The 27036-nt window shown below is 45.1% G+C and overlaps 1 protein-coding gene across 1 annotated transcript in view; it reads right to left on the reverse strand.

Moving 5' to 3' along the window:
- Positions 1-3719, reverse strand: part of TENT4A (terminal nucleotidyltransferase 4A) — a 62274-nt gene extending 58555 nt beyond the window's left edge. The window contains 1 exon segment of the mRNA XM_040630186.1: positions 3585-3719. Within this exon segment, the coding sequence (XP_040486120.1) occupies positions 3585-3719 (135 nt within the window).
- Between the last annotated feature and the right edge of the window lie 23317 nt (positions 3720-27036).

Raw genomic sequence — 27036 nt, forward strand, 5'->3', positions numbered from 1 at the left:
GGCCCCAAGCCCCGGCAATACTACACCATAGCNNNNGGAGTCTGCAGTGATAACCTCCTGAGTTGCTTTGTGTTCTGGGCAGGTCACACTGTCATTTGCCACAGGTCACACCCCAGCAACCAATTCAGAAAATACTAACGTACCGTGGAGGGCAGCCTGTCAGGCTCTGTGAGTCAAGTCTAGCTTGTGGGTAATCTCTGGCCACCAGAAGGCAAATAATGCGATGGGGCGCGGCAGGTGGTGCCCTAGTGATTCTGTGTTCATTCGTGAAGAAAGGTTTCCTTCAGAGAGGTAGGTTGCTACTTGCAAGGGTGGATGCCCTTTGAAAATTTTAGACACCAGTGCCACTCATTAAAGGAAACCTTAGGAATGAGTTTCTCTGCAAACCTATCTTCCTTTTATCCTTAATTATGGAAAGTTTCAAACTTGCACAACATTGGAGAGACTATATATATCAAACCCTTTCAATAACTATCAACTCAAGGTCATACTTGTTCCCCAGTGTCCTCACCTGCTTTCTCCTTCTCCAATTATTTTGAAGCAAATCCCTGATAATATGTCCTTTCACCCGTAAATAATTCAGTATGCACTAGTAAGTTATAAGCATATGTGTTTTGAAACATAACTACAATATTACCACATCAAAGCAGTACTAAAATGTCTTAATATCCTCAACTATCTGATCCATAATAGATATCTCTGATGATCTTATAAAATTTTTTGTTGGTGTTTTTGTCAAAAAAATAGTCTATATATTCCAATTGATTGATTTGTATCTCCTAATGCTTTTTAATCTGTGCTTTCTCTGTCATCTTCTTTTGGGGGGGCGGGGGGGGGCGATCCGTTGTTGAAGAACATGGTTCATGTGTCCCACAGTCTGGATTTTGCCAATCATGTCTCCCTGTGGTATCATTTAATACGTTCCCTGTCATCTATATTTTTTGTAAATTGGCCATTGAACCTAAAGTCTTGATCGAATTCAGGTTCGGTCTTTTATTGGCAAGCCCACCGCCGAGGTGCTGCTCTGTCCCTCTCACAGCATCTGGTCTCTTTGGTGACGTGAGTGTGAGCTCTTTTGATGAGCACTGTCTCAAGCCCTGCCCCACTGTTTCTGTGGGAGGAACTGTCCCCTTCAAATAGCACAGGATCCCAGGACTGCCTCTCTAGCAGAATTTGAGAAGCAGATGCCCTGCAGATGGTCAGGTCAGAGTCTTTGCTTTCCAGATGAGGATTCTGAGGCTGGCTCACAACCAAGGCCTAATAGGGACGACAAGAGTTGGGGGCTCAGCAAAGCAAGTCGTACAAATTAGACCCCATAAAAAATTAACTTTGGTATGTCACATGAAATATGACCTAATGGAACATGGAAGAATTGGGGAAATGGTCTGTATGGAATCTAGACTTGGGGGCGGGGGGGAGGGATTATGCTGGGACTCTTTTTGTCCAAGGAGGCACTCCCTGACCTTGGTAGACACACATGGTCCTTCACCAGAAGGTGAGCTCTGTGAGAGGGGGCAGATTTCAGAAGGCCCCTCTTAAAAAAAAAGAGTAAACTATGTGAGGACGTAGCTATGTTTATTAGCTTCGCTGTAGTAATCGCATTGCCGTGTATAAGTGTGTCAAATCACCATGTTGTATACCTTAAATATATACAATTTTTATTCATATAAATGAGATGGAATTAAAAAAAAATTCTTATGTAAGTTAAAGCATATTTAAAAATATTGGTTTGAGAAAGCAGAAAATAGGTATTTCAAAGTGCTTCAAATTAATATTAACTATTGGGGCGCCTGGGTGGCACAGCGGTTAAGCGTCTGCCTTCGGCTCAGGGTGTGATCCCGGCGTTATGGGATCCAGCCCCACATCAGGCTCCTCCGCTGGGAGCCTGCTTCTTCCTCTCCCACTCCCCCTGACTGTGTTCCCTCTCTCGCCGGCTGTCTCTATCTTATAAATAAATTTAAAAACATCTTTAAAAAAATTAATATTAAATAGGAATAAAGTAGAGAATATTAGAAGTCTGTGAACACAGAAAATGGTAAGCCTCAGTTCTCTGTGATATCAATGTGTGTGGAGCAGTGTGTTTCTTCGCAGTGCAAGATAAATGAAGTATCAGGCATATTCTCCATTTTAAAAGTCTCAGTGATACTCTGGTTTCTCTTCAGATTGTATAAATCTTCCACCTTGTAAACGTCTCAGTAATAAAAAATAAAGAATAAATTAGTGGTAAATGATGGAAGCCAAATTAAAAAAAAAAAAAAGGTCCCACTGAGAAGTAGACTAGATGGCCTTCATTTCTCCCCATGATGACCTTCCAGCTGGCTCCCTTCCCTTATCCTCAGAGGAGGGCACCTGGAACTAGAAACCCCCAATCTGCGTCCTGAGCTGGTTCTCTGTTCATGTCCTCATGTGTCCGTCCATCTAAGGGAACGGAAGACCTCCTAAGAGTGGCTGCATTTGTTTCCTGGGGGCTGCCCATAATGAATGACCACAAACTGGATGGATTCGAACAACAGAAATCGACTTTCTCGTGGTTCTGGAGGCCAGAAGCCCAAGATCAAGTTGTCAGCAGGCCCAGCTGCCCTCCAGAGCCCCCAGGGGAGGGTCCCTCCTGCAGCTCCTGGTGGTTCCCGGCATCCCACAGCCTGTGGCCATGCTGTTCCACTCAGTGCCTCTTGCCCCCATGTGACCTTCTCCCCAGGACGGTCTTAATGCCCTGTCTTCTTGTAAGGACCCCAGTCATGGGATTCAGGGCCCACCCCAAATCCAGGATGACTTCATCTCAAGATCCTGAACCAATTATATCTGCAAAGACCTTACTTCTAGATAAGGTCATATTCTGAGGTTCTAGGTGGACATGAATGGGGGGGGGACACTATTCAACCCACTACAGGGACTCAAACAAAAGCCAAGTGTTCTTTGGAAGCAGGAGGTAGAGGGCCTTGGCGTGTGCTCCAGGAAGCCTGAGCTGGCCCATCTGTGACTCTCGCTGTCCGCCACTGCCCCCAGCCCAAGCCCTCATGCCTACAGTCAAGGAAGGAGGGAGGGGGAAGGAGGTTGGCATCTGCTGCTTGGGACTCTTTCTATCAGAAAAGCAAAAATGCCTAAGAAACCCTCACACTAGACTTCCCCTTGTATCTCCTTGACTAGAACTGGTTACAAGGCTACCTTTACCCGCATGAGAGGTTGGGATATTAAGATACAGAATGATCCAGAATGGCCTAGATCAGTCTCAAGATATTGCTTGTGTTGGGCATACGGCCATGTTGAAAAAGCCTGGGGTCTGTTAGCAAAGAAGCAGCAGCTGGTGGGTATTCCGTAGGCCCGATGCCTGCCACCCTGAATCTGTTCTGAATCTGGTCCCCACAACTCTGCTTCTGAGAGCCAGTTTGGACAAAATCTGGTTTCGGGTCAGCATTGACTAGGGTGACCTCATCAAGATAATGTGCCCTCTGATTTCTTGTTGGGGTTAGCAGACGATTCCTCCTCCTTACATGACGCTAGAGCAGGCCTTCTCATGTGGGGCCCATTCTGTTTCCCCAGAGGCACATTCAGCAATGGCCGTAGACATTTTTTCTCGTCCTCACCGAGGGGTAGTCGTTGAGGCTCTGCTGCGTGTCAGTGACACAAACAGCCAACACAGTCTCTGTGCCAAGGGTCCTCATGCAGAAAACACAGTGACCCTCGCGGTGTGCCGGTTCCTGGGGGGACACAGAGGGCATGTTGCCGGACTGATCCTATAAGACGCAGAGCCAACAGTGGGCAGTAGAGAGCAGAGAGCTGAAAGGAGATTCCAGGGGGAGTCTGATGAGAAACAGCCCTGTGGACAGAAATGCCCAGCGCTCCCATGGCCAGGGCCCGGTGGGCGACAACAGAGAGCTAACATGTGGCGGGCACCGTAGACGGAAGCAGGCCTGGGAAGACCGCGTGCCACATTAGAGCACCCCAAAGGCTGCATTTGGCGGCACCATCGTAAGGTGCCCACCAAGGAGCAGATGGACTGACTAGGCTTCAAGAGGCTCACTCTGCCTTGGCAGCTGGAATTGGGGTGGAGAGGCTGGCCGAAGATGGGGCAGAGTGGGGAGGGCATGGAGAGAGGCAGGAAGGCAGTGAGGGGCACGGTGTTAGCTTTGGAAGGATTATCTAGAAGAGAAATGAGTCAAGTAGCTGTCGTTGCTGTCGGAAGCAGCCTCAAGCCTCAGTGTGTGGAACAGTCGGGGTTTATTTCTTAGTCCCATCCCAGCCAGTGTGGCTCTGCGATGGGGCCTGGCTGTGGCCGGGCGAGTCCACTCCATGCCGTCATTCAGGGACCCAGCCTCCCTCTGTCCATTCCCCTGGTCCCGGCTATCGTCTGCGGAGCGCCAGCCCCAGAGGGAACACACAGGATGGGAGATCCTGCGGGAGGCTGGGGGCCAGGAGGCCTGCGGGGCCCACACGGGACTCCGACCACGTCCCGGCTGTCAGAACTCGGGCTGTGGCCCCACCGCATATGAGGGAGTCTCCAGAGTGTAGTCGAGCTGAGCCCAGAGCAGAAAGGAAACGGGTCTGGCCGACAGACAGTACTGACTCCGCCACAAAATGTTTCGGAGGTAGAATCATCCTCGGGCCCCATAATTGGTCCCATATGGAGGAGGGAGAGCTTCCAGGTTCCCACCAAGCGGCTTGGGGTGGATGCTTTCGTGGTGCGCACAGGCGTCACCGCCTTCGCGAGCGACACGGTCTATTGTAACGGCACCACGGGACACTTCACATGTCACGTGTCTCACTGTGGGACCTGCACTCCATTTATAGGACCAGTGCTTCCTTGTGTATGTAGATGTATATATATACGTACATATAAATGGATATGAAACCGGGGTGTAAAAAGACAACCCGAATGCGAACCGGCAACGTTCCCGTTTCTCAGTGTATCATTCCTACTCCGGCAGGCCCCTTCACTTCCGATTCCCCGTGCTCCCTGGCTCTAACCTTCACTACAAGAGGCACTTCCGGTTATGTTTAACTCCAGATCCTCTCCCTCCTCTGTCCCAGGCACCTGCAGCCCTGCGCTGCCAGAGGGCCCCCCTCCCGCTGAACTCATTGGCAGCCGTGTCCGACCCTTACTGCCACAGCTGGAAGTGGCTCTGTACAGAGAGGCCAATGGTCTGACCTATGGAGTTTGCTGAAATTTCCGTTTTAGGACTTGAGTCAGGGCATACAGCCCATTGCCAAACTCAGATCTGTTTCTTTGGTTAGGAACAGGGACCGTGGAGTCAGTTTCCTTTGTGATGGCTCTGCCGTTTCCTGACCATGAGGTCTCGGGCAAGCTGATTAACCTCAGGGGCCTCAGTTTGCTCATCTGCAGAATGGGGACAAGAACCGTAACTTAGGCTTCAGATTGTGTGAAGAGTCAAAGGATCAGTGCACGTGAAATGCTTGCCGGAGTGACCTGTAAGTCACATCTGCCCGATGGGTACTCATGATGTCATCCCTCTGAGGTTCTTCGAGAAGCTGCAATTTTGTCTCCTGCGGGTCTGTTCTCTAATGAGGGGAAGATGTGGCTGGGGAGCACTGCTCCCTGCTTTCTGCTCCTGGGCAGGCTCCAACTTCCCCATTGATGGAAGGGAACCACTCACTGACCCCCACTCTACTGACTTCATCACTTTTTAGGGTTCTCTGACTGTTCTCCATTCCCAGCCGAACTTTGGGGTGAGTGTTTTGTTGCATTGTGCAAACTTAGAGGTGGGTTGGCTGGAGGCATCTCTCTTTGCAATCGTTGCTAAACCATCGCTGGAGTCAGGAGCTTCTGTACCTGACATTAAGCCACCAGAGGTAAGATCTGTCTCAGGACACACAGGTAAGTGACTCGTCCGTCACAGGCCAGGGGGAGAGGTGGAGACCTGCCCGGCTCTGAGATTTACGTTCTCGAACAGATCAGTCTGTGTGTGTATGAAGAGGTCCCTGGCCTGGGGGGGGGCCAGTTGAGGCACCAGTTCCAAGGGAAGAGACACAGTGGTACCGTGATGGTGGGGGTGGAGTGGACCGGGAGGCAGATTCATCATGGAGTCTGAGGGCGGAGTCATCAGGGTCAACTGGGGAGTGAGGCAAAGGGTGGGGCAAAGGGCGGAGTCCCAGTTTGGTGGCCAGAGCCACTGACCAAGTCTTCTCCCCAGATGGAGCACCTCGGGGGGGAGCAGGAAGCATTCCCTTTTGGAAAGGTCAGGTCTGAGGAGATGTCCAGGAAGGAGTGGGACTCACAGGTCCTGTATTTAGTAGAGAAGCTGGCCTGGAAAGGTGCACCTAGTGAACCCCGCACTGCTGCCCTGTCAGGGGCCGGTGTGGACGGGAGCAGAGGAGCAGGGAGGGCCAGCCCAAGAGTGCCGGGCAAGGAGGCCTGTGACTTGTCTTTGCAAATGAGCTGCATGGCATTTTAAACCTGTTTGAATTCCGAGCACAGTTAAGAGTGTGTTGTTATTTTTCAAGGCCCTATTCAATAAAATATTTGGGTAATTACTACACTCAGGAAACTGGCTCAAATCCACCAAGACCTAAAAATAGCGAGTTTCGGGACCTGTGGATTCTTTTCTCCTGACAGCGAGGCCTGCCGGGCCCAGCCAGGCAGCGGGGGAGGTGCCGGCCACCCTTCCAGGCACAGTCCGAGGCTGGACACTGAGACCAGCTGGCAGAGAGCTTTCCAGCGAATTCCGTGCCGCCATAAAAGCAGATGGAGGCGATGCCGATGGGCTGTGTGTGGAGAAAAAGCACTCATCCTACGTAATGCCTCCTTCCTTCTGAATGTGAGCCACAGCAGGACGGTGGCCAGAACCCCCCCCACCACCGCCGAGGGGGGGCACCGCAGACAGAAGGTGGCCGGCCGTGGGGGGGCGGGGAAGCACCGGATGGCCACAGTCTGTAAAAACCCAGCGCGCCACCGCTGACAATGTGCCCGTGATCAAGGGCATCCATTTCTAGGCTGTGTATCCCAGAGGCTCAAGCGCCTCGGTAAACCGATCGCTGGTGGTGAAAAGGGCGCGCGGAGCCCCAGCAGCAGAGAAATGGGAAGTGCTGATGTTGAAGAACGCAGTCCCGGCGGAGACTCTCTTCTCCGCCCTTGTCCGTTCACTGACTTCTCGAAGTGGAGGAGTGCTTCAGGTCGGCCTCACCTCCCAGGAATCGGAGCCCTGGGCCGGCCCCAGCTCCGAGGCCCGCCGGCGGGCGGCGCTCAGCGCCCGTGGGTGACTCGCTCGGAACCGCCCGCACCCTCCCCGCCGGGCCCGTGTGGTTCACCGGGGGACAGGGGGCGTCCTGGGACCCCAGCTCCGCGCCAGCCAACGGCGATCGAGTGCAGATTTTTTAAAAGAACCAGAAAAGTCCCACACTATTCGCCTCCCAATGCCCGGGACGGAGGACGGGACGCAGGAGTGAGGACAAAAACGCATTGGAATCTGTAAACACTTAAGGAGTCGCCCCTCCACGCCTCGGGTGCCTGCCGGCCTCCGAGCGCCGCTGTCCCTGAGACCTCAAGTAAGGGGACGAGACACAGGTTTGCGCACAGTTCTGGAAGTAGAAGCACTTAAGGAAGCATGGAAAGATGGAAGCGCGTCGCTTAATGAGTCAAGTGATAGTTCTGAACTCAACACCATTGCTGACCCCCTGGATTATCTGGGTGCTATGAATTCCAAAGAAAATGCAACTTACGGTAAAAGGAAATGTGCAATTTACTTTGTCTGACTCTCGCTCCATCAAATCGTATTTCTAAAATTCACTTCCATTCTGATTGCAATGGAATGTGTGCTTTATTAATTGGCACACTACGTTTTATCAGACAGAGTGGGCTAAGCTTTTTTCCCCAAGAAGCTGGCTCTTCTTAGGACAATGCGCTCAGGGATTTTAGAGACAGAGAACCTAGTTCCTGTTCTCCACAGGACACACAGCTGTTGGAGGGGAATGGGAGGAACTTCCCTGGCGTTCTTTTACCACTGATTTCCAAGAGCAGGTGAGTGAAATTTGAAGTGCCATGGGAAATATATGCATAAATGATGTAATTATGTTAGCAGTGAATAAAGGCTTGATTGGTGATGGACAGATGAATCCATTTCATGTCTAAACAATGAAATGACAAACCAGTTTGGTGGCCTGAGCCACTGACGAAGTCAAGGGTGTTTTCCAAATTATTTTGGGGGGAGATAGAAAGTGCTGTTCCAAAAGTATCTTATTTGCAGAATGCCCAAAGCAAACAAAACATGCCGGCCAGGCAAATGCATTTCCAGAATCCGAGATTTGAAACTAGCTGTGAACTATTATTGCCAACGCTGGAACATTCTTTACAGTCTACTGATTATTTTTTAAAAGGTAGAAAAGTCTAAATTCAAATTGGGACAGCTTAGGACCCGGTCTCCTGATGTGTAAAATGTGACACATAATTTCATGGGAGAAAAAATATTTATGGTAAATTTAAGCTCAGCACTGGAAAATATTTTCTACCTCTGTGAGATTTGATTTTTTTTTATGCGAGAATAATTTGAGAGAAAAACATATATACTGTTTTCAACTAGTGGGTCATGAAACATAAAATGACAGTTTGATGGGTTAGTATAATATTTTAAGAATGATGATTGAGAAAAAAAAAAAAAAGAATGATGATTGAGAGTGCCAGTCTGGCTCAGTCCGCGGAGCATCCAACTCTTGATATCAGGGTCTTGAGTTCGAGCCCCATGTTGGGTGTAGAAATTAGTTAAAAATAAATAAATAAAAATAGAACAAAATATAGCCCAAACTTTAAAAATAATGATCAACCAAAGCAAAAAGAAGAGCTGTTTATAGGATACTTTTTCTGTGAGTCATGCTTGGCTTTTCTTCCCCCAGTCAAATACATATATTTCCACCATCTGCCTTTATATCCTACATTCAAAACTTCAAAGCATTTTTAATCGATTTTCCTATAAAATGTGAGATAGGAAATCTAATTTACTTTTTTCAAATGATCAGTCATTCAGTCCAATTATTATTTCTCTGATTATTGAGATAATTACATACTAAATTCTTAAAAACACTTGAGTGTGTTTCTGAAGTTTCTTTTTGATCTGATCATTAATGGTCTGTCCATTCCTTGGCCAGAAAAAAAATGTCATTTTAATTATTAGATTATAAATTGATCTGTTTAATGTCTGGTAAGGGGGGCGGGTTTCCCTCTTCCAAAATTGAGTGTTATTTTACAAGAAACAAATTACCGTGTGTATTCCCGTAAATGTGTTGTTCTAGGTAAATCTTAGAATAATTTTTTCAAGGTTAAAAAAATAGAATTCTATAGATTAAAATACATTAACTATTACATTTTTAGATTCTATGAATTAGTTCTATTAAATTGTATTAAAAATATATAAAAATTAATGTGTTTCTACCCAGAGGATATTTTGTCACTTCACTTATTCAGAAAATTGTGTCTCTAAGTAAAATGTTATAAGTGACTTCACGGAGACTCTGCATATTCTCTTTAAGTTTATTGCTGGTATCTTTACTTTTTCATTAAAAATATAGAGATGATTTTTTTAAACTTTCCTTGTTATTGCTGCTATGTCAAAAAGATACTGATTTCTATATGTTGGATTGCTAACTGGCCACGCCATTTGAGTTCGTTATTAATTGAAGCAGTTTTAAGAAGCTGATTCCCTTGGGCTCTTCAGGTAGACAATCAAATTGTCTGTAAAGACAGATAATGCTTCTTACTACTTTGCAGTATGCAGCATCATGTTTTTCTCATCTTATTTCATTGTCTAAAATTTCAAATCAATGATGAACCATGCCAGTAATTGCAAGTTTTTTGTGTTCTTGATTTTAATACTTTTTAATTGCTAAATATACTTTAATTGATGTTTTCCAATAGGTTATTCGATAACAAGAAAATTGCGTTATATTCCTAGTTCTAGAAGCTTTTTTAAAATTCAGAAATGAATATTATCAAATACCTTTTTTTATATTTATCAAGAAGGCCTATAGCCTTTTCCTCTTGACCTATTTATTCATTCAAGAATTATAAAATGGCTTGGGGCGCCTGGGTGGCACAGCGGTTAAGCGTCTGCCTTCGGCTTAGGGCGTGATCCCGGCGTTCTGGGATTGAGCCCCACATCAGGCTCCTCTGCTATGAGCCTGCTTCTTCCTCTCCCACTCCCCCTGCTTGTGTTCCCTCTCTCGCTGGCTGTCTCTATCTCTGTCGAATAAATAAATAAAATCTTAAAAAAAAAAGAATTATAAAATGGCTTCATTTATGTTAAATTATTTTTATATTCCAGGAATAAGAAATACTTAGACTGGGTGGGTTATTACTGAAAGAGATTACTAGACAATATACATTAATATTGTATTTAAGTTTTTGCATCTCTGAGTCTTATATAGTTTAAATAGTGGTATTTGGGGGCACCTGGGTGGCTCAGTTGTTAAGCGTCTGCCTTCGGCTCGGGGCGTGATCCCAGGGTCCTGGGATCAAGCCCCGCATTGGGCTCCCTGCTCCGCTGGGAGCCTGCTTCTTCCAATCCCACTCCCCCTGCTTGTATTCCCTCTCTCGCTGGCTGTCTCTCTCTCTATCAAATAAATAAATAAAATCTTTAAAAAAAATAAATAGTGGCATTTGTTCCCTAAAGATTTCATGATAATGATTTGTAAAATTATCTGGCCACAACAACACTATTGAAGACAGAGTTTTGGTAACTTACAAATTTCAAGATCTCTTTCCTGATTTCCTATTTATCAAATCCTCTTGAGTTATTTGTATCTTTCTAGCAAAACATCAGTGTTTTCAAGTTGATAGAGCATGAAGCCGTGTTTCTATCAATTTCTTTTTTGTATTTCTGAATAATTTTGCCTTTTGTTTTTAAGTACTGATGTTTGGTAATTGAAGATTCATTAAAGTCGTATAATCATTCTGAACTGAATGATCTAACAATATAAAATGACCTCTTGTGCTCTATTCAATCCTCGTTGTCTTGTATGTAAGTCAACATTCTATCAGAAAAACAGAGCCACTGTTAATACTACGAGAATAAGAGCATAAGAGACTTACCCTAGGAATTAAGGCTTACAGGTGTGGGAGGAACTCAGCAAATGGAGGTCTAGAAAGGGAAGGGGAGGATCAGAGAAGCTATTCAGCAGCTCACTGAAGCCCCAGAGCTAGTGGACATATGGGAACTTGCAGGTGTAGCCTCCACAGTGGGACCTTTTAAAGGGCAGCACCCGTGGTGAAATCTAGGGAAACTTCTGCCTCAAGGGGGATACTGCCTCTGAGTAACGGCCACCTATGCAGGTCCCACAGGTGCCTGGTGGTGGCCTGGGGACAAGGTTGGATAGCAGAGCCAGCAGTCAGGAGGATGAGTTGGACCCAGAGCAGGGGAGAGTAAAGACAGCTAGGGTCTACCAGTTGTCTCTGCATTTGTCTGTCACTATAGCTGATCATGACAACTTTCTATGATTAGTGACTTCTGTGCTAAGGCTGAGCATTCCCACCTTCCAAATTTTGTGCATCTCTCCTTTCAACTCTAAACAACCATACAGAAAAAGGGGTTCTAGGAAATGTAGTTTCATTAGTTTTCACCCAGTTTATATAATACAAACCAACATACATTGAGTTATAATTTGTCTAGCATTAATTTATAATTGCTATTTTCATTTTGATATATTTTCCGAATATGCTCTGGAGCACAATTGATACTTGTTTAAATAGATTTTTTTTCTGATTTTAAAATAAAAAAGTTCTCTGGGTAACCATTATAAGGATATTTCAAGAATGTATAACCAGTATTAATGTGGGGAAAATAAAATGATTCAAATATTCGATTAATTCATAAGAAGTCATGAAAAGAGAAAAAAAGGAATGTAAAGCAAAGGGATGGAATAAAAGGTAAACAGCGAGATGATAGGTATAAACACAACTCTAACAGTAATTACATTAAACATAAACAGCCTAGATATTCCAGAAAAAAGATGAAGACTGTGACGCATAGCTTTTAAAACCCAACTATACGCCTTTAACAAAAAACAGACTTTAAACATCAAGACACAGGAAGGTTGAATGTAAAAGGATGGAAAATTATATGCTAGATAACCAAACCAAAGAAGTTGATATACCTACACTGATGCCAGACAAAGTCGACTTTAAGGCAAGAGTGTTACCAGAGATAAACATCTGAACATGATAAAGGGGTCAGTTCACTAAGAAAATATCACAAATCTTAATCTATGGATCTAATAGCAGAGCTTTAAAATATATGTAAAGCAAAATTGACAAGACATAGAAGATAGATGAATTCACAATCATAATGGTAGATTATAACACATTTCAAATGTGTTACAAAGTGATTAAAAAGCAAAAAAGTTGAATAATACAATGAGCAATTGAGTTAATTGACATATATAGAGTACTGCCCTCTAAACCCACAATATGCACATTGTTTGGAATCACACATGAAGCATTTACCAAAACTGATCATGGCTGGGCAATAAAGCCAGCCTCCAAAAACTTTTCAAAGTTAAAATAATAGAGAGAATATTCTTCCCACAGTGGAAGTAAAGTGGGGGGGGGGGACCAGAAAATCCCCCAACTGTTTGAAAATAAAACTATACAATTCTGAGTAACCTATGGGTAAAGAAGAAATCAGACAAGACATTAGAGAATATCTGGAAGTAAGTGATAATGAAGATATGACCTATTAAATCCTGTGCTGGAAACTAAAGCTGAGTGTGAACGAACAATTCACAGCCTGAAATTATTACAAAGAAGACAGGCTGAATGTCAGTCTCTCAAGAAACTGGAAAAAGAATAGCAAATCTAAAACGTAGAAGGAAGAATGAATAAAAACAAGGGCAGAGATCTGCAAAATAGAAAACAAATTTACAACAGAGAAGAAGCAAAAAGCTCCTTCTTTGAAGACCTCAATAAAATTGATCAAGAAAAAGAAAAGAGACTATCCTGAAAATAATAATACATTATATGTTAACTAACTTGAATTTAAATAAAACCAAAAATATTTAATAAAAAAAAGGAAAAAGAAAGAAAGAATATATGTATAACCAGTATTAGGAATGGAAAAAGGGAAATGACTACATATCACGTAGCCATCCATTTTACACACTCTTCAAAGAATGAAAAAGAAGGGATAACTCCCCACTCAGATTTGAGGCCAGCATAACATTATTACCAAAATCCATCAAGGGTGTCACAGAAAGGAAAATGGTGGGCCAGTCTTTCTTTTGAATATAGATGCAAAAATCCTAGATAAAACATAAGTGAAATTTAACAACATATAAAAATAATAATACATCGGGTCAAATTTGTGTTTATTACAATGTAAGATTGACTTAACTTAAAAGTCTATGTAATTTGCCACATTAACATCAAGAGTTTAAAAACCATATCATCTAGATAGATGCAGAAAAGTAAAACATTTTATGAGACTTAATGCATTTAAAAAAACCCAAAAACTCTTGAAAACTTGGAATAGGATGGTCCATCCTTAATCTAATACAAAACAGAAACAAAAATTTTAAGTTAACCTGTTAATGATGGAATATTGAAGCTTTCCCCAAAGATCAGGAATGAGTCAATGATGTCCACTGTCGCACAATTCACTATTATACTGTAGGTCCTATGTGTGTGACGAGCTAAGAAAAAAAAAAAAGGCAGAAGAATTATAAAGAAAGAGATAAAACTCATTATTTGCCGAGGACATGACTGCAGACCTGAATAAGCCAAAGAGATCTACAGAAAGTATTCACATTAGTAAATTTAGAGAGGTTACTGAATACAAAACCAAAACACCAAAAAATCAATTGTATTTCTTTTTTAAAAAATCAGTTGTATTTCTAAATGCCAGCAATAAACAAGAACATGAAATTTCAAAATGCATCGTTTACAATAGTATAAAAATCAAATACCTAGAAATAGATATATCAAAATAGGTGCAAGACCTTTACACGAAAGCTGCAAACATCCTTGAGAGAAGTAAGTGCTCTGTGAGTGGAGGGCACATCCTCTCTATAGACTGCAAAGCCAGCATTGTAAGGATGCCAATTTTCTCAGATTGATCTGTGGGTTGAACCCAACCCCAAGCAAAATTCCAGCATCGTGAAGCTTGGTAAGCTGATTCCAAAAATGGAAATGCAAAAATGCTAAAATAGCCAAGAGAATCTTGAATTAGAACAAAGTTGGCTTCCTTCTGCTCTTAGACACTTCCTTCAACGTCTAACCGAAGCACATCAGCTTTTTGTAGGCACGACTCATAAAGAACACATGCTTGTATTTTGTTTTAAGGAACTTTCTGAAAGTTTTCTTTCTTACTCTGGGGTATTACATCATTTATATTTTTTATTCTGGTTGTTACATTTTTGCTTACTTCTCTTGTCTTGTTCTTTGGATTTATCTTCCACTTCTTGGTTGTTTTTCATGTTTATTTTTTTAATTTAATTAATTTAATTTAATTTTTTGGCTGGTTGGAGGAGGTACTTTATAATATTCACTGGTCTTTGAAAGTTACATATCCTGCCTTTTAATTCTAGCAATGATTATATTGATTATTTTTAATACAGGCTTATGAGCTAGACTTTTCTAATTCTCAGGGTGAAGGTTTGCATGTTACTTTTTAAAAAGATTTTATTTATTTGAGAAAGAGAGAGAGAGCACAAGTGGAGGAAGGGGCAGTGGGAGAGGGAGAAATAGACACCCCCCCCACCCGCCCTGCTGAGCAGGAGCCTGACCGCTGGGCTTGATCCCAGGACTCTGAGATCATAACCTGAGCCAAAGTCAGATGCTTCACCGACTGAGCCACCCAGGCACCTGTCCATGTTAGTTTTTGGTTTATCATCTATTGCCGTATCTCACCCAAGCCTGCAAGTACACACACGTGCACCCCCCCCCACAGTGATTGCAGCACTATCTTCTATCCACTTTTCCACATTTTAAATGTGATCTGGCGTCTTATAACCACTCATTTAATTTCACTGTTTTTTACATTCTAAATCCTCTCTTCTAAGAATAAATGCAATATTTACATTCTAAGAGTCCTGCACTCACTCCCTGCCATGTGTGTGACGTTCTCTTTTCCGGCCCGAGGCTTTGCCTTGCATCTTAGCTGGGAGGAGCCCATCTTCACCCAACTCACTCCAGTGTTATGAACCAGGAAAACTGGAGTCTTTACTATACTTTGACAAAGTGTACTAGGGGTTGTTTAGGCCAATTCCATTGGCTAAAAGTTCAAGTGGGGTAAAGTAAAAATGACATGAAATAATAGAAAGAAAATGTCTGAAAGCATTACATTTTTTTTTTGAAGAGAAACATTTTGAAAGAAAAATAATTGGAGGAAACTTGTCCTTCCAGATAGCAAACAATAATGTAAGAGTATGATATTCCAACATATACAGTATATTGAATAGTATAATATAGTCCAACAATATAGTACCCCAAGAATCTTGTGTCTAATAAAATAATAAGCAAAATAGCAAACACCAAACAGATCCAGCAAATGTAGAGAGAGTCTAGCAAATGAAAAGATGTGATATTTCAAATGCTGAGGAAAAGACAAAGTATTGGTTTTTCCTAGAAAAAAAAAGATATCAAGTGGCTTTGAAGCAGAGAGTTCTCAAATTTCGTAAACATGGATGCAGGCAGCTCTGTGTTTGGGAGAGGTGGGTGCATTAGAGTCACGCTTATCTGAGCCTGTTGTGTGGGTGCACGTGTGAGCCTGGGTGTGTGTCTGTGGTGGCGTGAATATGTGCGCGAGGGAATGTGTGGTGTGAGTGTGTGTGTGAATGTGTGTGAGGGAATGTGCGGTGTGTGTATGGAATGAATGTGTATGAGTGAGTGTGTGTGAGTGAATGTGTGAGAGTGAATTCATGTGTGTGTGTGTGTGTGCGTGTGTGTGTGTGCTGGGGGATGCAGTTGTCTGTGGAGCGTAGGAAACAGCACCTTTTGAGAAGCATCTTACTTTTAGAAAGCGGGAACAGAAGTGGCGAAGGGAAGTCACACGCCCCAGGGCCCGAACACAGCGGCAGTGATCTGCGACGGCCTTGACACGCAGCGTCCCTGGTCACCTCTAACTCCACGATGGGAACGTCCCCATTTCACAGGTAAGAAAGTGAAGTTCAGGGTTTAAATACCCTTTCCCAGATTCCAGTCTTGGGCGGTCTGAGCCCAGAGCCTACTCCCTGCCCCCGGCGGTGTGGCTCCGTGTGGGCTGTGTGCTTCCCGCGCCATGGGCCCTCGGCCACCCTGCCCCAGGCGCGGCCCTGGCTCGCCCTGTGCTGCTCCGCTGCTCATCACAGAGGATGGCCCTTAAAAGCAAAGGTCACGCTTTCCCCCCTTACGTGCACTTTAGTCATTAGACTGTGGGGCCTGTTCTCAAGGGTAGTCACATATTGTAGCAATTCTCTTGAACTTGGTTTTTCTGATCCCATCTCACTGAATGCTTTGTAGGGTCTGTAATGCAGTTTTATCGGGTGGCCTTTCCCGGTCACAGACCCAGCCTCACCGCCCATGCATCAGAGCACCTTGCTGGACACTTGAGACAGCTCTGCTTTTCAGAGCAGCTATGTGAGAACAGCACAGAACAACTTCCAGCTTATAATTTGAGACTCCCAGGGAAAAAAAAAAAAAAAGAAAATGTCTACTATCCTAGAAGACATCCAGCCATCTGTTGGTAGACAATGTTAGTTGACCTTGGCCCTTCTCTTTATACATGCCAGGGCTGGAGCAGGGCAGCTGGCAGGACAGCCCAGGAAGGAGGTTTGCCTGCGGTCCTGGCCCTTTATACAAACATCTTAATGTCCACCGGGATTCTAACACATAACTACCATCAAGAGCCCCAGAGTCCTCATACCAGCTTTCCTCCCTCCGTCAAGACACAGGCGTGATACACCGCTGGGCTGACCGCTCGAGAGAGAACTGCCAGAAAGACAGAGCGAGGCTTTTGCAAATTGGAAATTTAATTTGCTGGAAATAGTTGGGCCAAGTAGTTGAAGGCACTTGTCAGGCTGATCAGGCCTTGGCGGTAGTGGGAGGAGGGGCATAAGAGGCTGACCTTGAAGACAGAAAGGAATTCCTATCAAAACTACTCGACCAAGAAAACATTCCAGGTCTCCAGTTCTGACAACTAGCTACCAGGAAGGTAAAGACAACTTCTAGGTTAAAACTATACCAAAGAGTCCCTCTATTTCTATCAAGCCCAACCCTTTCCTGGGTCCTGCAGGTCTGGGCTGGGTCCCTCTCCAGCCCATCCAGCCCCTCCACCCCCACTCTACCAAACTGCAGCCACTCTGGCCTCCTGGCCATGCTTGGAGCCCCTGGCCAATTCCCTCGTCTGGAAGGCCCTCCACCCCTGTCATGACTGACTCCTTACCTGACCTGCCTTCACCTTAATATCACCTTCTTGGAGAGTCGGTGGTGGATACCCACCCCCATTTCCCCACCATCTAAAGAAGTGCTGTGGGATGAATAGTGTCCGCCCAAGTTCCTACATTGAACCCTAATCCCAGAACTTCAGAATGTGTTTGTATTTGGAAGTAGGGCCTTTAAAAAAGGGATCCAGTAAAAATGAGGCCATTGGAGTGGGCCCTAATCCAATAGAACTGGTGTCCTTATAAGAGATTAGGACACACAGAGAGACACACGGCATGTCGGCACACAGAAAAGACCACGTGTGGCCACAGTGCAGAGGGGCCCTGTGCACACCAAGGAGAGAGGCCTCAGGAGAAACTGAACCTACCCACACCTTGATCTTGGACTTCCAGTCTCCAGAACTGGGAGACATAAATGTCATGAACAAAGGCAAGAGAAATGTCATCAAAACCGAACCATCTTAAGTGTGGCCTGCTGATGTACATCTGAGACATACAGAACGTGACCTTGCTAAAGGGTCTCATGACTAACATTTTACTAGATACTGAAGGGTAACCTATCTTGACAATCCTTCTAAGGTCCTACAAGCCTCACTTTCAACAGACACAAATTCCTTAGAGACTTCACTATCCCTGACACCTACTAACTACAAAGTATGGAATCAGCCACTCCTGTCAATCCCAGGGCAGCTCCCCCTGCCTACCGCTCCTGCCCCTGTGCTCTAATTAAGGGAACTTTTTGCACCGAAATGTCTCAAGAATTCTTTCTTGATCATTCGCTCACTGACCTCACATCATATTTTGGCTCCCAACATGGGGTCTGTCTTCTCATCTGGCCTCCAAGCCACAGTGCAAACTTGGTGAGTGACTTCCTCTTCTTTACTCTCACTCCAGGGGCTCTTCAAGGAGCGTGGTCTTGATGGAACACGTTCATGCAGATTGCGCAGGCTACAATCCTTTAGCCCAGGGCTCCTCTCCAGGGAGGAACAAAAGCCTACCTTTTCACTGGAAGCTGGTGCCCTGGCCAGAATGGTAATGAGACCCAGAAACTTGATCCCCTCTCTTTATTCCTGTCCTTATACAAAGTTGTCCATCTTGGGCCAAGAGATAGCCACCTAAGTCACTAGGACGGCTGTCAATCTTCAGACTCTCGTGTGAGGTTTTCTCTTGATTGATCTAATGAGATCTCCTTCACATCCCTGGTTTGCCGCTTCTGGCCATGGGACCTCTGCCTGGAACCAGCCAAAACCAATATCCGATTGAATTAAACCCCAACTGGGGATCTGTTTCCAAGGGAAGTTGGCTGTTAGGACCACATGTGTTGGAATGTTGCTTAGATCATGATGGATTTCTGTCCTTACTGCTTTCCGTCAATGTCCTTTACTAACTACTTACAACATTGGATAATTTCCTCTTGTAAAACTTTTCTAGTGTTTTCCAGGGGTTAAAAATAGCGGGTTCTTCTTGGCACAGCACATTATTTAGGCCCGTTCACTGGCACCCATTTGTAGCCTAGGACGCAGTGGAGAAGTGGAGGGACGCCAGCATCCCTCCTACAGGACAAAGCTGTGTTCATAGCAATTTCGTTGGAGGGATGCCTCCAGTTGCTTTGACACTAGGAACCTCTAACATATTCTGCATGGGACTTCACCTGGAAGCTGGGAGGGGGGATTTTCTTGGTAATGGACCTTCTCTACTTTTCTAGGAACATGGGTTCTTCTTCAGTCCCCAAGGATCCTCTCTTGGGATGCCTTTTAATCCACTAGAATCAATTCAGATGGCAAGATTTAAGAAAGAAAAGGCTGATCTTCTTCTGTAACATTGCATCACCTTGGTAGTCCTTAGGAGATGAGGAAAAATGGCCCATTAATGGGATATTAAACTGAATATGATCTATCAGTTAGATCTCTTCTGCAGGAAACAGGGCAAATGGACAGAGGTACCCTATGTCCAGGCCTTCATGGCCCTAAATCAGGATCCTAACCTAAAGGCCTCTTGCAGAATGCGTTTGGCACTAACCAGGCTAATAAACCCCTCCTGATATATTGGATGATGATTGTCTAAACAGGCCCATTCCTCCTAATAAACCTAGGCTACCAGAGGAATCACAAGCCTCTCCACATAAAGAGGACATTGAGGCTGTCACGATCCCTCCTCCTTACAAGCCTCAAGACCCCTCTGCTCCCAGCCCAGCTGGACAAACCAGGAGTGGAACTCCCTATCTCCTGGTAGTTCTCCCTAAATCAAGGTTGTATCCCCATAGGAAGATGGCTGATGGAGAAATGGGCATTATCAGAGTCCATGTCCCATTCTCCATGGCAGACTTGGCTCAGATAAAACAACTATTAGGTCGATATTCTGAGAACCTTTCTCAATTTATTGAGGGTTTTCAACAAGTAGCCATTATGTTTGATTTAACCTGACAAGATTATATATACATAAACATATATATGTATATACGGACGATATGAGAGGTATATCTCATACTCTTTGTTGCACCCCAGAGGAAAGGAACCATATCTGGATGGGGCTCCAGAGTTTGCTGACCAACTGGCCACGAGAGATGGAGAACCTTATCTGGTAGGGGGTATTGCGGTCCCAATGACTGAGCCACATTGGAATTATCAGGAAAATGGAGGAAGAGAGAGACAGGATCCTATGATCACTTGCCTGAAAGAAGGAGTGAAAAAAGGATTCTCCAAGCCTATAAATTTGAACAAAATGCAGAAAGTCCCTCAACTGCTGATGACAAGCCAGCTCTGTTTCAGGGTGTCTAAACAGAAGCTATCTGTGAACACACAAACCTGGGCCCGAGGACACCTGAGGGAAGAGCTATTTTAAACATGCACTTTATAAATCAATCAGCACCTGACATCTGCTGAAATTTAGTTTTTCTGCTCCTTCCATCTTGTTCCACTCCATTCCTTGGACGAGACTTAATGAAAAAACTAGGGAGCAGGTTTGCTCTTACTAAAGAAGAATATGGCTTGTCCTCTTAAGCACCTGGAGAGCAAAACCCTGACCCTGATATCCCTTCTAATATCTGGAAGGTAGTAAACCCATAGGTCTGGGATTGCAACGTCCCAGGATAGGCTCTTAAAGCCCAACCAGTAAAAGTGACCTTAAAAGACCCAACCACTATACCTCATAAGAAACAGTATCCCTTAAAACTAGAGGCAAAATAAAAGCTGGGTTACAACCACTTATTGACAAGTTTCTCAAACATGGTAATTTATGGCCTCATCAATCTCCTTATAACACTCCTTAAAACACTTACAACAGTAAAGAAGCCAAATGGGAAATATCAAATGGCCTACGATTTAAGAGCTATAAATGAGGCAGTGGTCCCTCTTCATCCCATGGTGCCAAATCCATATACTATTCTCAGCCAGGTCCCTGGGGATGCCAACTGCTCCACAGTACCTGATTTATTTTTTAAATTTAAATTCAATTAGTCAACATATAGTACATCATTAGTTTTTTGATGTAGTGTTCAATGATTCATTAGTTGCGTATAACACTACTTGATTTAAAAGATGCCTTCCTTTGCATCCCTCTAAGTGAGGAAACACAACCACTGTTTGCTTTTGACTGGGCCTCACCTTTATGCCCACAGGCTGCCAATTAACTTGGGCAGTCTTGACACAGGGATCTAGAGAACATCCTCACTTATTCTGGGCTGCCTGTAGTAAGGACCTCCATGAGGGATCCTTGCCTCGGGGACTATAATTCAATATGTGGATGATATTTTAATCTGTAGTCCCACAAAGGAAATGTCTGATAGCAATTTTATAACTCACTCAATTTCTTGGCACACAGAGGCTATCACGTCTCCCCTAAAAAGGCACAAATACCTAAACAGAAAGTACAATATTTGGGATATGAACTAATACCAGGTCATGGAACTCTATCTACTGTTAGAAAAGATTCTATTAGATCTTGAGCCAGCTGCAAAGAACTCCACACTTTCCCAGGCATGACAGTCTTTTGCTGCCTGTGGATTCCTGATTTGGGCTCTTAGCCAAGCGATTGTATGATTCAATTAAAGGCCCTGATGAAGAGCCTTTACTCTGGACTGAAGCCCAGCAGACAGTCTTCAAAGCATTAAAAACCAAGCTTTTATCAGCCCCGGTTTGGCTACCAAACTTAGAAAAAACCTTTCACTTTATGTGTAGCAGAAAAACAGGGTCAAGTTTCGGGAGTTCTGACCAAAAATGAGGAAATGAAATGAGACCGGTGGGCTATTTTTCAAAGTCACTCGACAATGCAGCACGAGGTGGCAGGCTTGTCTTCGAGTGGTGGCTGGGACTGACCTCCTGGGAGAGGAAGCCTCAGAACCTCCTATGGGGCAGTCCTGGACTGTGATGACTTCACATCAGGTCCAAAGTGTTTTAGAAACTAAAGGCCACTGACGGATGATGGGGAGCTGACTTACGAAATACCAGGCCAGGCTTTTAGACACACCTGAAGAGGTCCTCGACACCTGCCAGACTTCAGACCCAGCTGCCCTTATGCCCAGACCTGACCATCATACTTCTGTAGAACATAATTGCTCAGAAGTTATTGATCTTGTTTATTCTAGCGGATCAGACTTGGAAGATTCTCCTATTGGTAATGCAGATGACAATTGGTTTATAGATCGCAGCTATTCCATGGTGAAGGGTACCCTATAGTCCGCCTAACCCAGACTGTCAAGGTCACGGCCCTCCCAGCAAATACACGTCTGCCCAGAAATTGGAGCTAATAGAATTCCTTTGTGCTTTATGATTGGCAAAAGGCCTCAGGATTAATATCTATACTGACTCTAAATATGCTTTCCTAGTCCTACACACACTGGGCAATTTGGAAAGAGAGAGGGTTGTTAACAAGTCATAACCCTCCCATTAAATATGGATCTGAAATAATAGCTCTTTTAGAGGCCGTCCACAAACCTAAGACGGAGGCTGTAATTCACCTCAGGGTACGTCGGAAGGACATGTCTGGGGACTCTAAAGGGAATCAACTGACAGAGCATGTCGCCCAGACAGCTGAGCAGAGCCTGCAAGTACTGAGCCCCATACCAGTGCCGACACCAGCAACAAATACAGGCCCGGTCTACTCGGACCGAGAAATCTGGGTAGCCCCAGAACGGGGATTTTCTAAAAATGCACAAGACTGATCCATAAATGATAGAGGAAAAGCCTTTATACCCAAAGGCAACCAATGGAAATTAACATGGGGTATACATCAGGATACTCATTTAGGTAAAAAAGCCCTAGAACAGATGATTAAAAACACCTTTGATGGAATTAATCATTGCCAATCATGTGCTGTTTGCACACAAGCAAATGCAGAGGGCAAAATTCCCTCTGCCCCACCCCCTTTAACACCAGTCCAAAGTGGGGGGACATGTCCTGAGGAGGACTGGCAACTAGATTTTACAAATGCCATCTTGTAAAGGATATAAATACTTACTGGTCTGTGTAGGCACCTTCCCTTGAAAAACAGAAAAGGCCACCAAAGTGACAAAAAGTTTATTAAGGGAAATTACTCCCAGATCTGGACTCCCTCTGTCCATATAAAGTGACAATGGACCGTCTTTTATTGCACAAATAACTGAGCAAATAGCTCTGGACTTCAAAAGTAACTACTATTTGCATTCAGTCTGGCATCCACAAATGCTCCGGAAAGGTGGAAAAGACCAGCCACACCTTAGAACGACATCTTACCAAAGTAAGCATTGCGACTCAAGAAAATTGGGTCACTCTTTTACTGGGGGACTTCTCAGAAGGAGAATTGCCCCAGAGCAACCAATAGGGGTTGCTAACCCTAACCCTTTGGATTATTATCTGGATACCTGTTCTCACGGTACATCTGTCAGCAGATGGAGACTACGATACTCTGTTGAATCATTCACTCGAGGCTGGGTTAATTCATAAATCTCTACACGAATACGCAGACCATATCCTCCCTAAACCTGACCCGACAGGTACTAATAACCCACCTCATAGAGACCCAGGAGACGTGGTTTACTTTTAAAGGATTGGAAGTCTAATACCGCAGGGGATTTGACTCCACAAAACGGAAGGGCCCCTACCAGGTCATACCATGTATCACCACCGTACGATTAGGAAGGCCGTTCCTCGTGGACTCGTATATCAGAATTCAACCCGTATCTTCCTCACAGGACCCCAGGGTGCCAGCTTACATGCTTTCTTACTCCCACGAGCCTGCAGAAGACCTCAGACTTCTCCTCAAATGACAATGAACGTTGTAGCTCTCTTTCTCATTCTCTTTTCCCCAATTTATACTGATAACTCCTTCGTAGAATGGGCAGAACATTATGCTGAACTTCAAAACCAAACAGCTGGCTGGATACATGGGATTCTGCCTGCCTTGGGCCGATCTGGTCTGCCTTGGTGGGTCTCCCCATCACGGGGCGTTCCTTGCATACCTATGCCTCAAAGACGATCTGTGACCCAAGGGCTGCTATATTTCATGATAGAGCTATCATAGGCCCTCTGGCCTATGATCAGCGCCACCTGGAATCTCCCTGGCCATAATCAGATCCCAAACCAGTAAAGTTCTGACTGAATTCGCTCGTCCACAAATAAATATGCACCAGAGAATGCCTAAATGATGAAACCTGGCTTAGGGGTATACACAGGATGGAGTATATCAGATCTGGGACGAATACCCCACAGTTGGACGACTGAGTCAGAATGCAATTCTATGCTGGGAACAGAGAAACCGTACTGATGATAGAGGGGCAAACAGCGCAGGGCAGTTACGATGGCTGTCATCAGAAATATGCTCACAAATCATTGTTCTCCAGGCCTTTGGTTTGCTACTGATTAGACAAAGGGGCCCAGAATTAGGCAGCTGACTCCTAATGGGACCCAGTGGCTACGCGGCTCTAACCTACAGCCATGGCTTCCCCCGGGCTGGCTAGGTCATGTACTCGGGGTTTTGCCTGGTGCATGGACGCACTAATGAAAACCGTTATTAACACAGCCCACCTTCCGAATTCAAAACAACCGTGGACACGTCCCATGTTTCCTTGGTATGACCACCTAGCATCCACCTTTGTTCCCTCTTTAGGACTGGGGGATGTCACTTGGCACCTGGAAACCCTTAATAAGTACACGCTCAAAGCCCTACATGACTCCCAAAACAGCATTGCCCTGTTAGCTACCGAAGTAACACAGATGCGTGAAGCAGTCCTGCAGAATAGAACGGTGGCCGGTGTTCTGACAGCAGCACCGGGAGGGACCTGGGCCACTAATAAAGTGGACTGTGTGTATATATTCCAGATCACCACAAAAATGTAACAGGGTCGCTAAGACATATGAATAATCAAAGTGGGGCTCCAAACTATCCCTCCCACTCCTCTAATAATCAAACAGGAGGGGGATTTTAGTCACCAGAGGACTCTTATTTGGGCTTCTTTTTCATAACAATTTTAAACATGTTTTGCTGTTTTTTCCGACATCTCTCCACCTGCTACCGAGACTCCTTCACTGCCGAACTTCAAGCGGATGGATGATGCTTTCTACTCAAACAGATTCATATCTATTTTCTACCTTGGATTCAGCCGCCTCTGCCTTTCAAAATTCCTCCATGTAAATTCCCAGCTGGCCAGTGTGGACCCATAAGAAGGGACGTCTCTACCCTCCTCATTCGGCAAGAAGTTACAGAAGATGAGACCTTCCACCCTCAGCAGCCTTCAAGGTTGAAGGGTCAAAATTGGTCAGGGGGGGAAATGAGGAGGAGAACAAAGGCAAGGGAAATGTAGCCCCCAAAAATCATCTTATGTGTGGCCCACTGATGCACGTCTGAGATGTATAGAATGTGACATTGCTAAAGGGTCTCATGACTAATGTTTTACTGGATAATGAAGCGTAACCTATCTTGACAATAGCTAGCCCTCTAAGGTCCTACAAGTGTCACTTTCAACAGACACAAATTCCTTAGGAACTCCGCTATCCCTGACACCCACTAACTACAAAGTAGGGAACCAGCCGCTCCTGTCAATCCCAGGGCAGCTCCCCCTGCCCACGCTCCTGCCCCGTGCTCTAATAAAGGCATCTTTTTGCACCGAAACGTCTCAGGAATTCTTCCTTAGCCACCCACTCACTGGCCCTGCATCCATAATGCCCATGAGCCCAGCCTGAGGCGCACCGTTCCCGCCGCCAAGCTGACAGACAGCCCGTCACCCCTGCTCTTCCTGCCGCTGAGCCCCTGCATTTCATTCACATGAATTAGACTTCTAAGCACACATTTGGTTCTGTGCTCGCTTTCCCCTCCAAGAACTCACTGAATAGGGGCCACTGCTGCGAGGAAGGCCTGCAATAAATCACTGTTGCATATTAATGAGTCGTTAATTCTCCCTTAAGCAGAAAGGCTCACACTGTAAATGCACACTCAGAGGTCCCCATGGGTTTGGCAGTTCTCTGGTTCCTGAACTTGTCCGGATTGATATTCCAAAGGCACTCGGCTCATTTAGGTGGCCTCCAACCCGCTTTACGCCTCTAAGGAATCATCAACCTTTTTGGAAACGTTGGAGGTGGTTGTTGCTTGTTTGGTTTTGGTCCCTTTCCCCCAGCTTGCTCTGGTTTAAGCTGCCTTCTACACTGCATGCAAATGAGCTTAAGCTGTTTTGAAGAGATTTGTATGAAATTCCCAGACATAACTTCTGATAACCCCAATTCAGATGCAAAGGAATGGGAGAAGAGTAGGCAGCGGGGATACGGACTTTGTAACCTTCAGCTCGGATCATTTATAGAATTCATGTTATAGAGAAAGTCTTAGGTCTCTCTTAAGACATTGTCCTTTCATTTTGAACCCAACAAACAGGCTCAGGTTGTTTGTTTTTCGATCTTTACAAAATTGCTACAGGATTTTTAAGACCACTCAGGGTCACCTCTTCCGAGAAGCCTTCCCTGACCTTCTCAAGAAGTATAAATGTCCCTCCTTCCTCCCCGCAACCCCGAGCTCCCATGACAGCCCCACAGCGAAACTATCCCCTCTGCAGTCAGTCTGGCAACCTCTCCCTTCTGACTGGGTTGTGGCTTCCTGGTCCTGCAGGGCCGGTGGGCACTCGATGAATACAAAGGTTGGAATAAATCTTCTGTGAAAGGCAGGGTAACACAGGTGGGGGTTTTGACGGCAGGAGCCTGCCATCCTGTTGGCTCCCCTGGGATCTGACCCCAAGCACATGGCAGCAGGCAGGAGCCCAGGAAAGCCTGTGTGCTTGATTGCAGCCCCAGGGGCTCTGGGGTGAACACCGCAGGGCAGGCCGGCATCTTCTACACTTTCCTCTGCTTGAGGAAGCGTGCCTACCTCCCTGGGCAGCCTCCAGTAGCCAGAGGCCTTGACCGTCCCAGAGTGTTATCAGCTCTTCTAGTGGATCCCTTCTGAGTAGAACTTAGTAAATTTTTCTCTTTTTTTTGCATTCATGGTGATATTTTCAAGGGTGCAATTTTCTGGAAGGAGTAGACTACTTGCCTGTAAACGGTACAGGGATGGTTAGCTTTACGGGTTAACCTGGCTAGGCCGTGGCGTCCAGTGGTTTGGGCAAACACTAATGCAGGTATTCCTGTGAAGATAGTTTGTACAGATTGTGAACGTTTATCGTCAATTGACTTTAAGTCAAAGGCGGAACACTTGATAATGTGGGTGGGCCTCATCTAATCAGATGAAGGC

This window comes from Ursus maritimus, unplaced genomic scaffold, assembly GCF_017311325.1.
Source record: "Ursus maritimus isolate PB19 unplaced genomic scaffold, ASM1731132v1 scaffold_15, whole genome shotgun sequence".
Taxonomy (NCBI): Eukaryota; Metazoa; Chordata; class Mammalia; order Carnivora; family Ursidae; genus Ursus; species Ursus maritimus.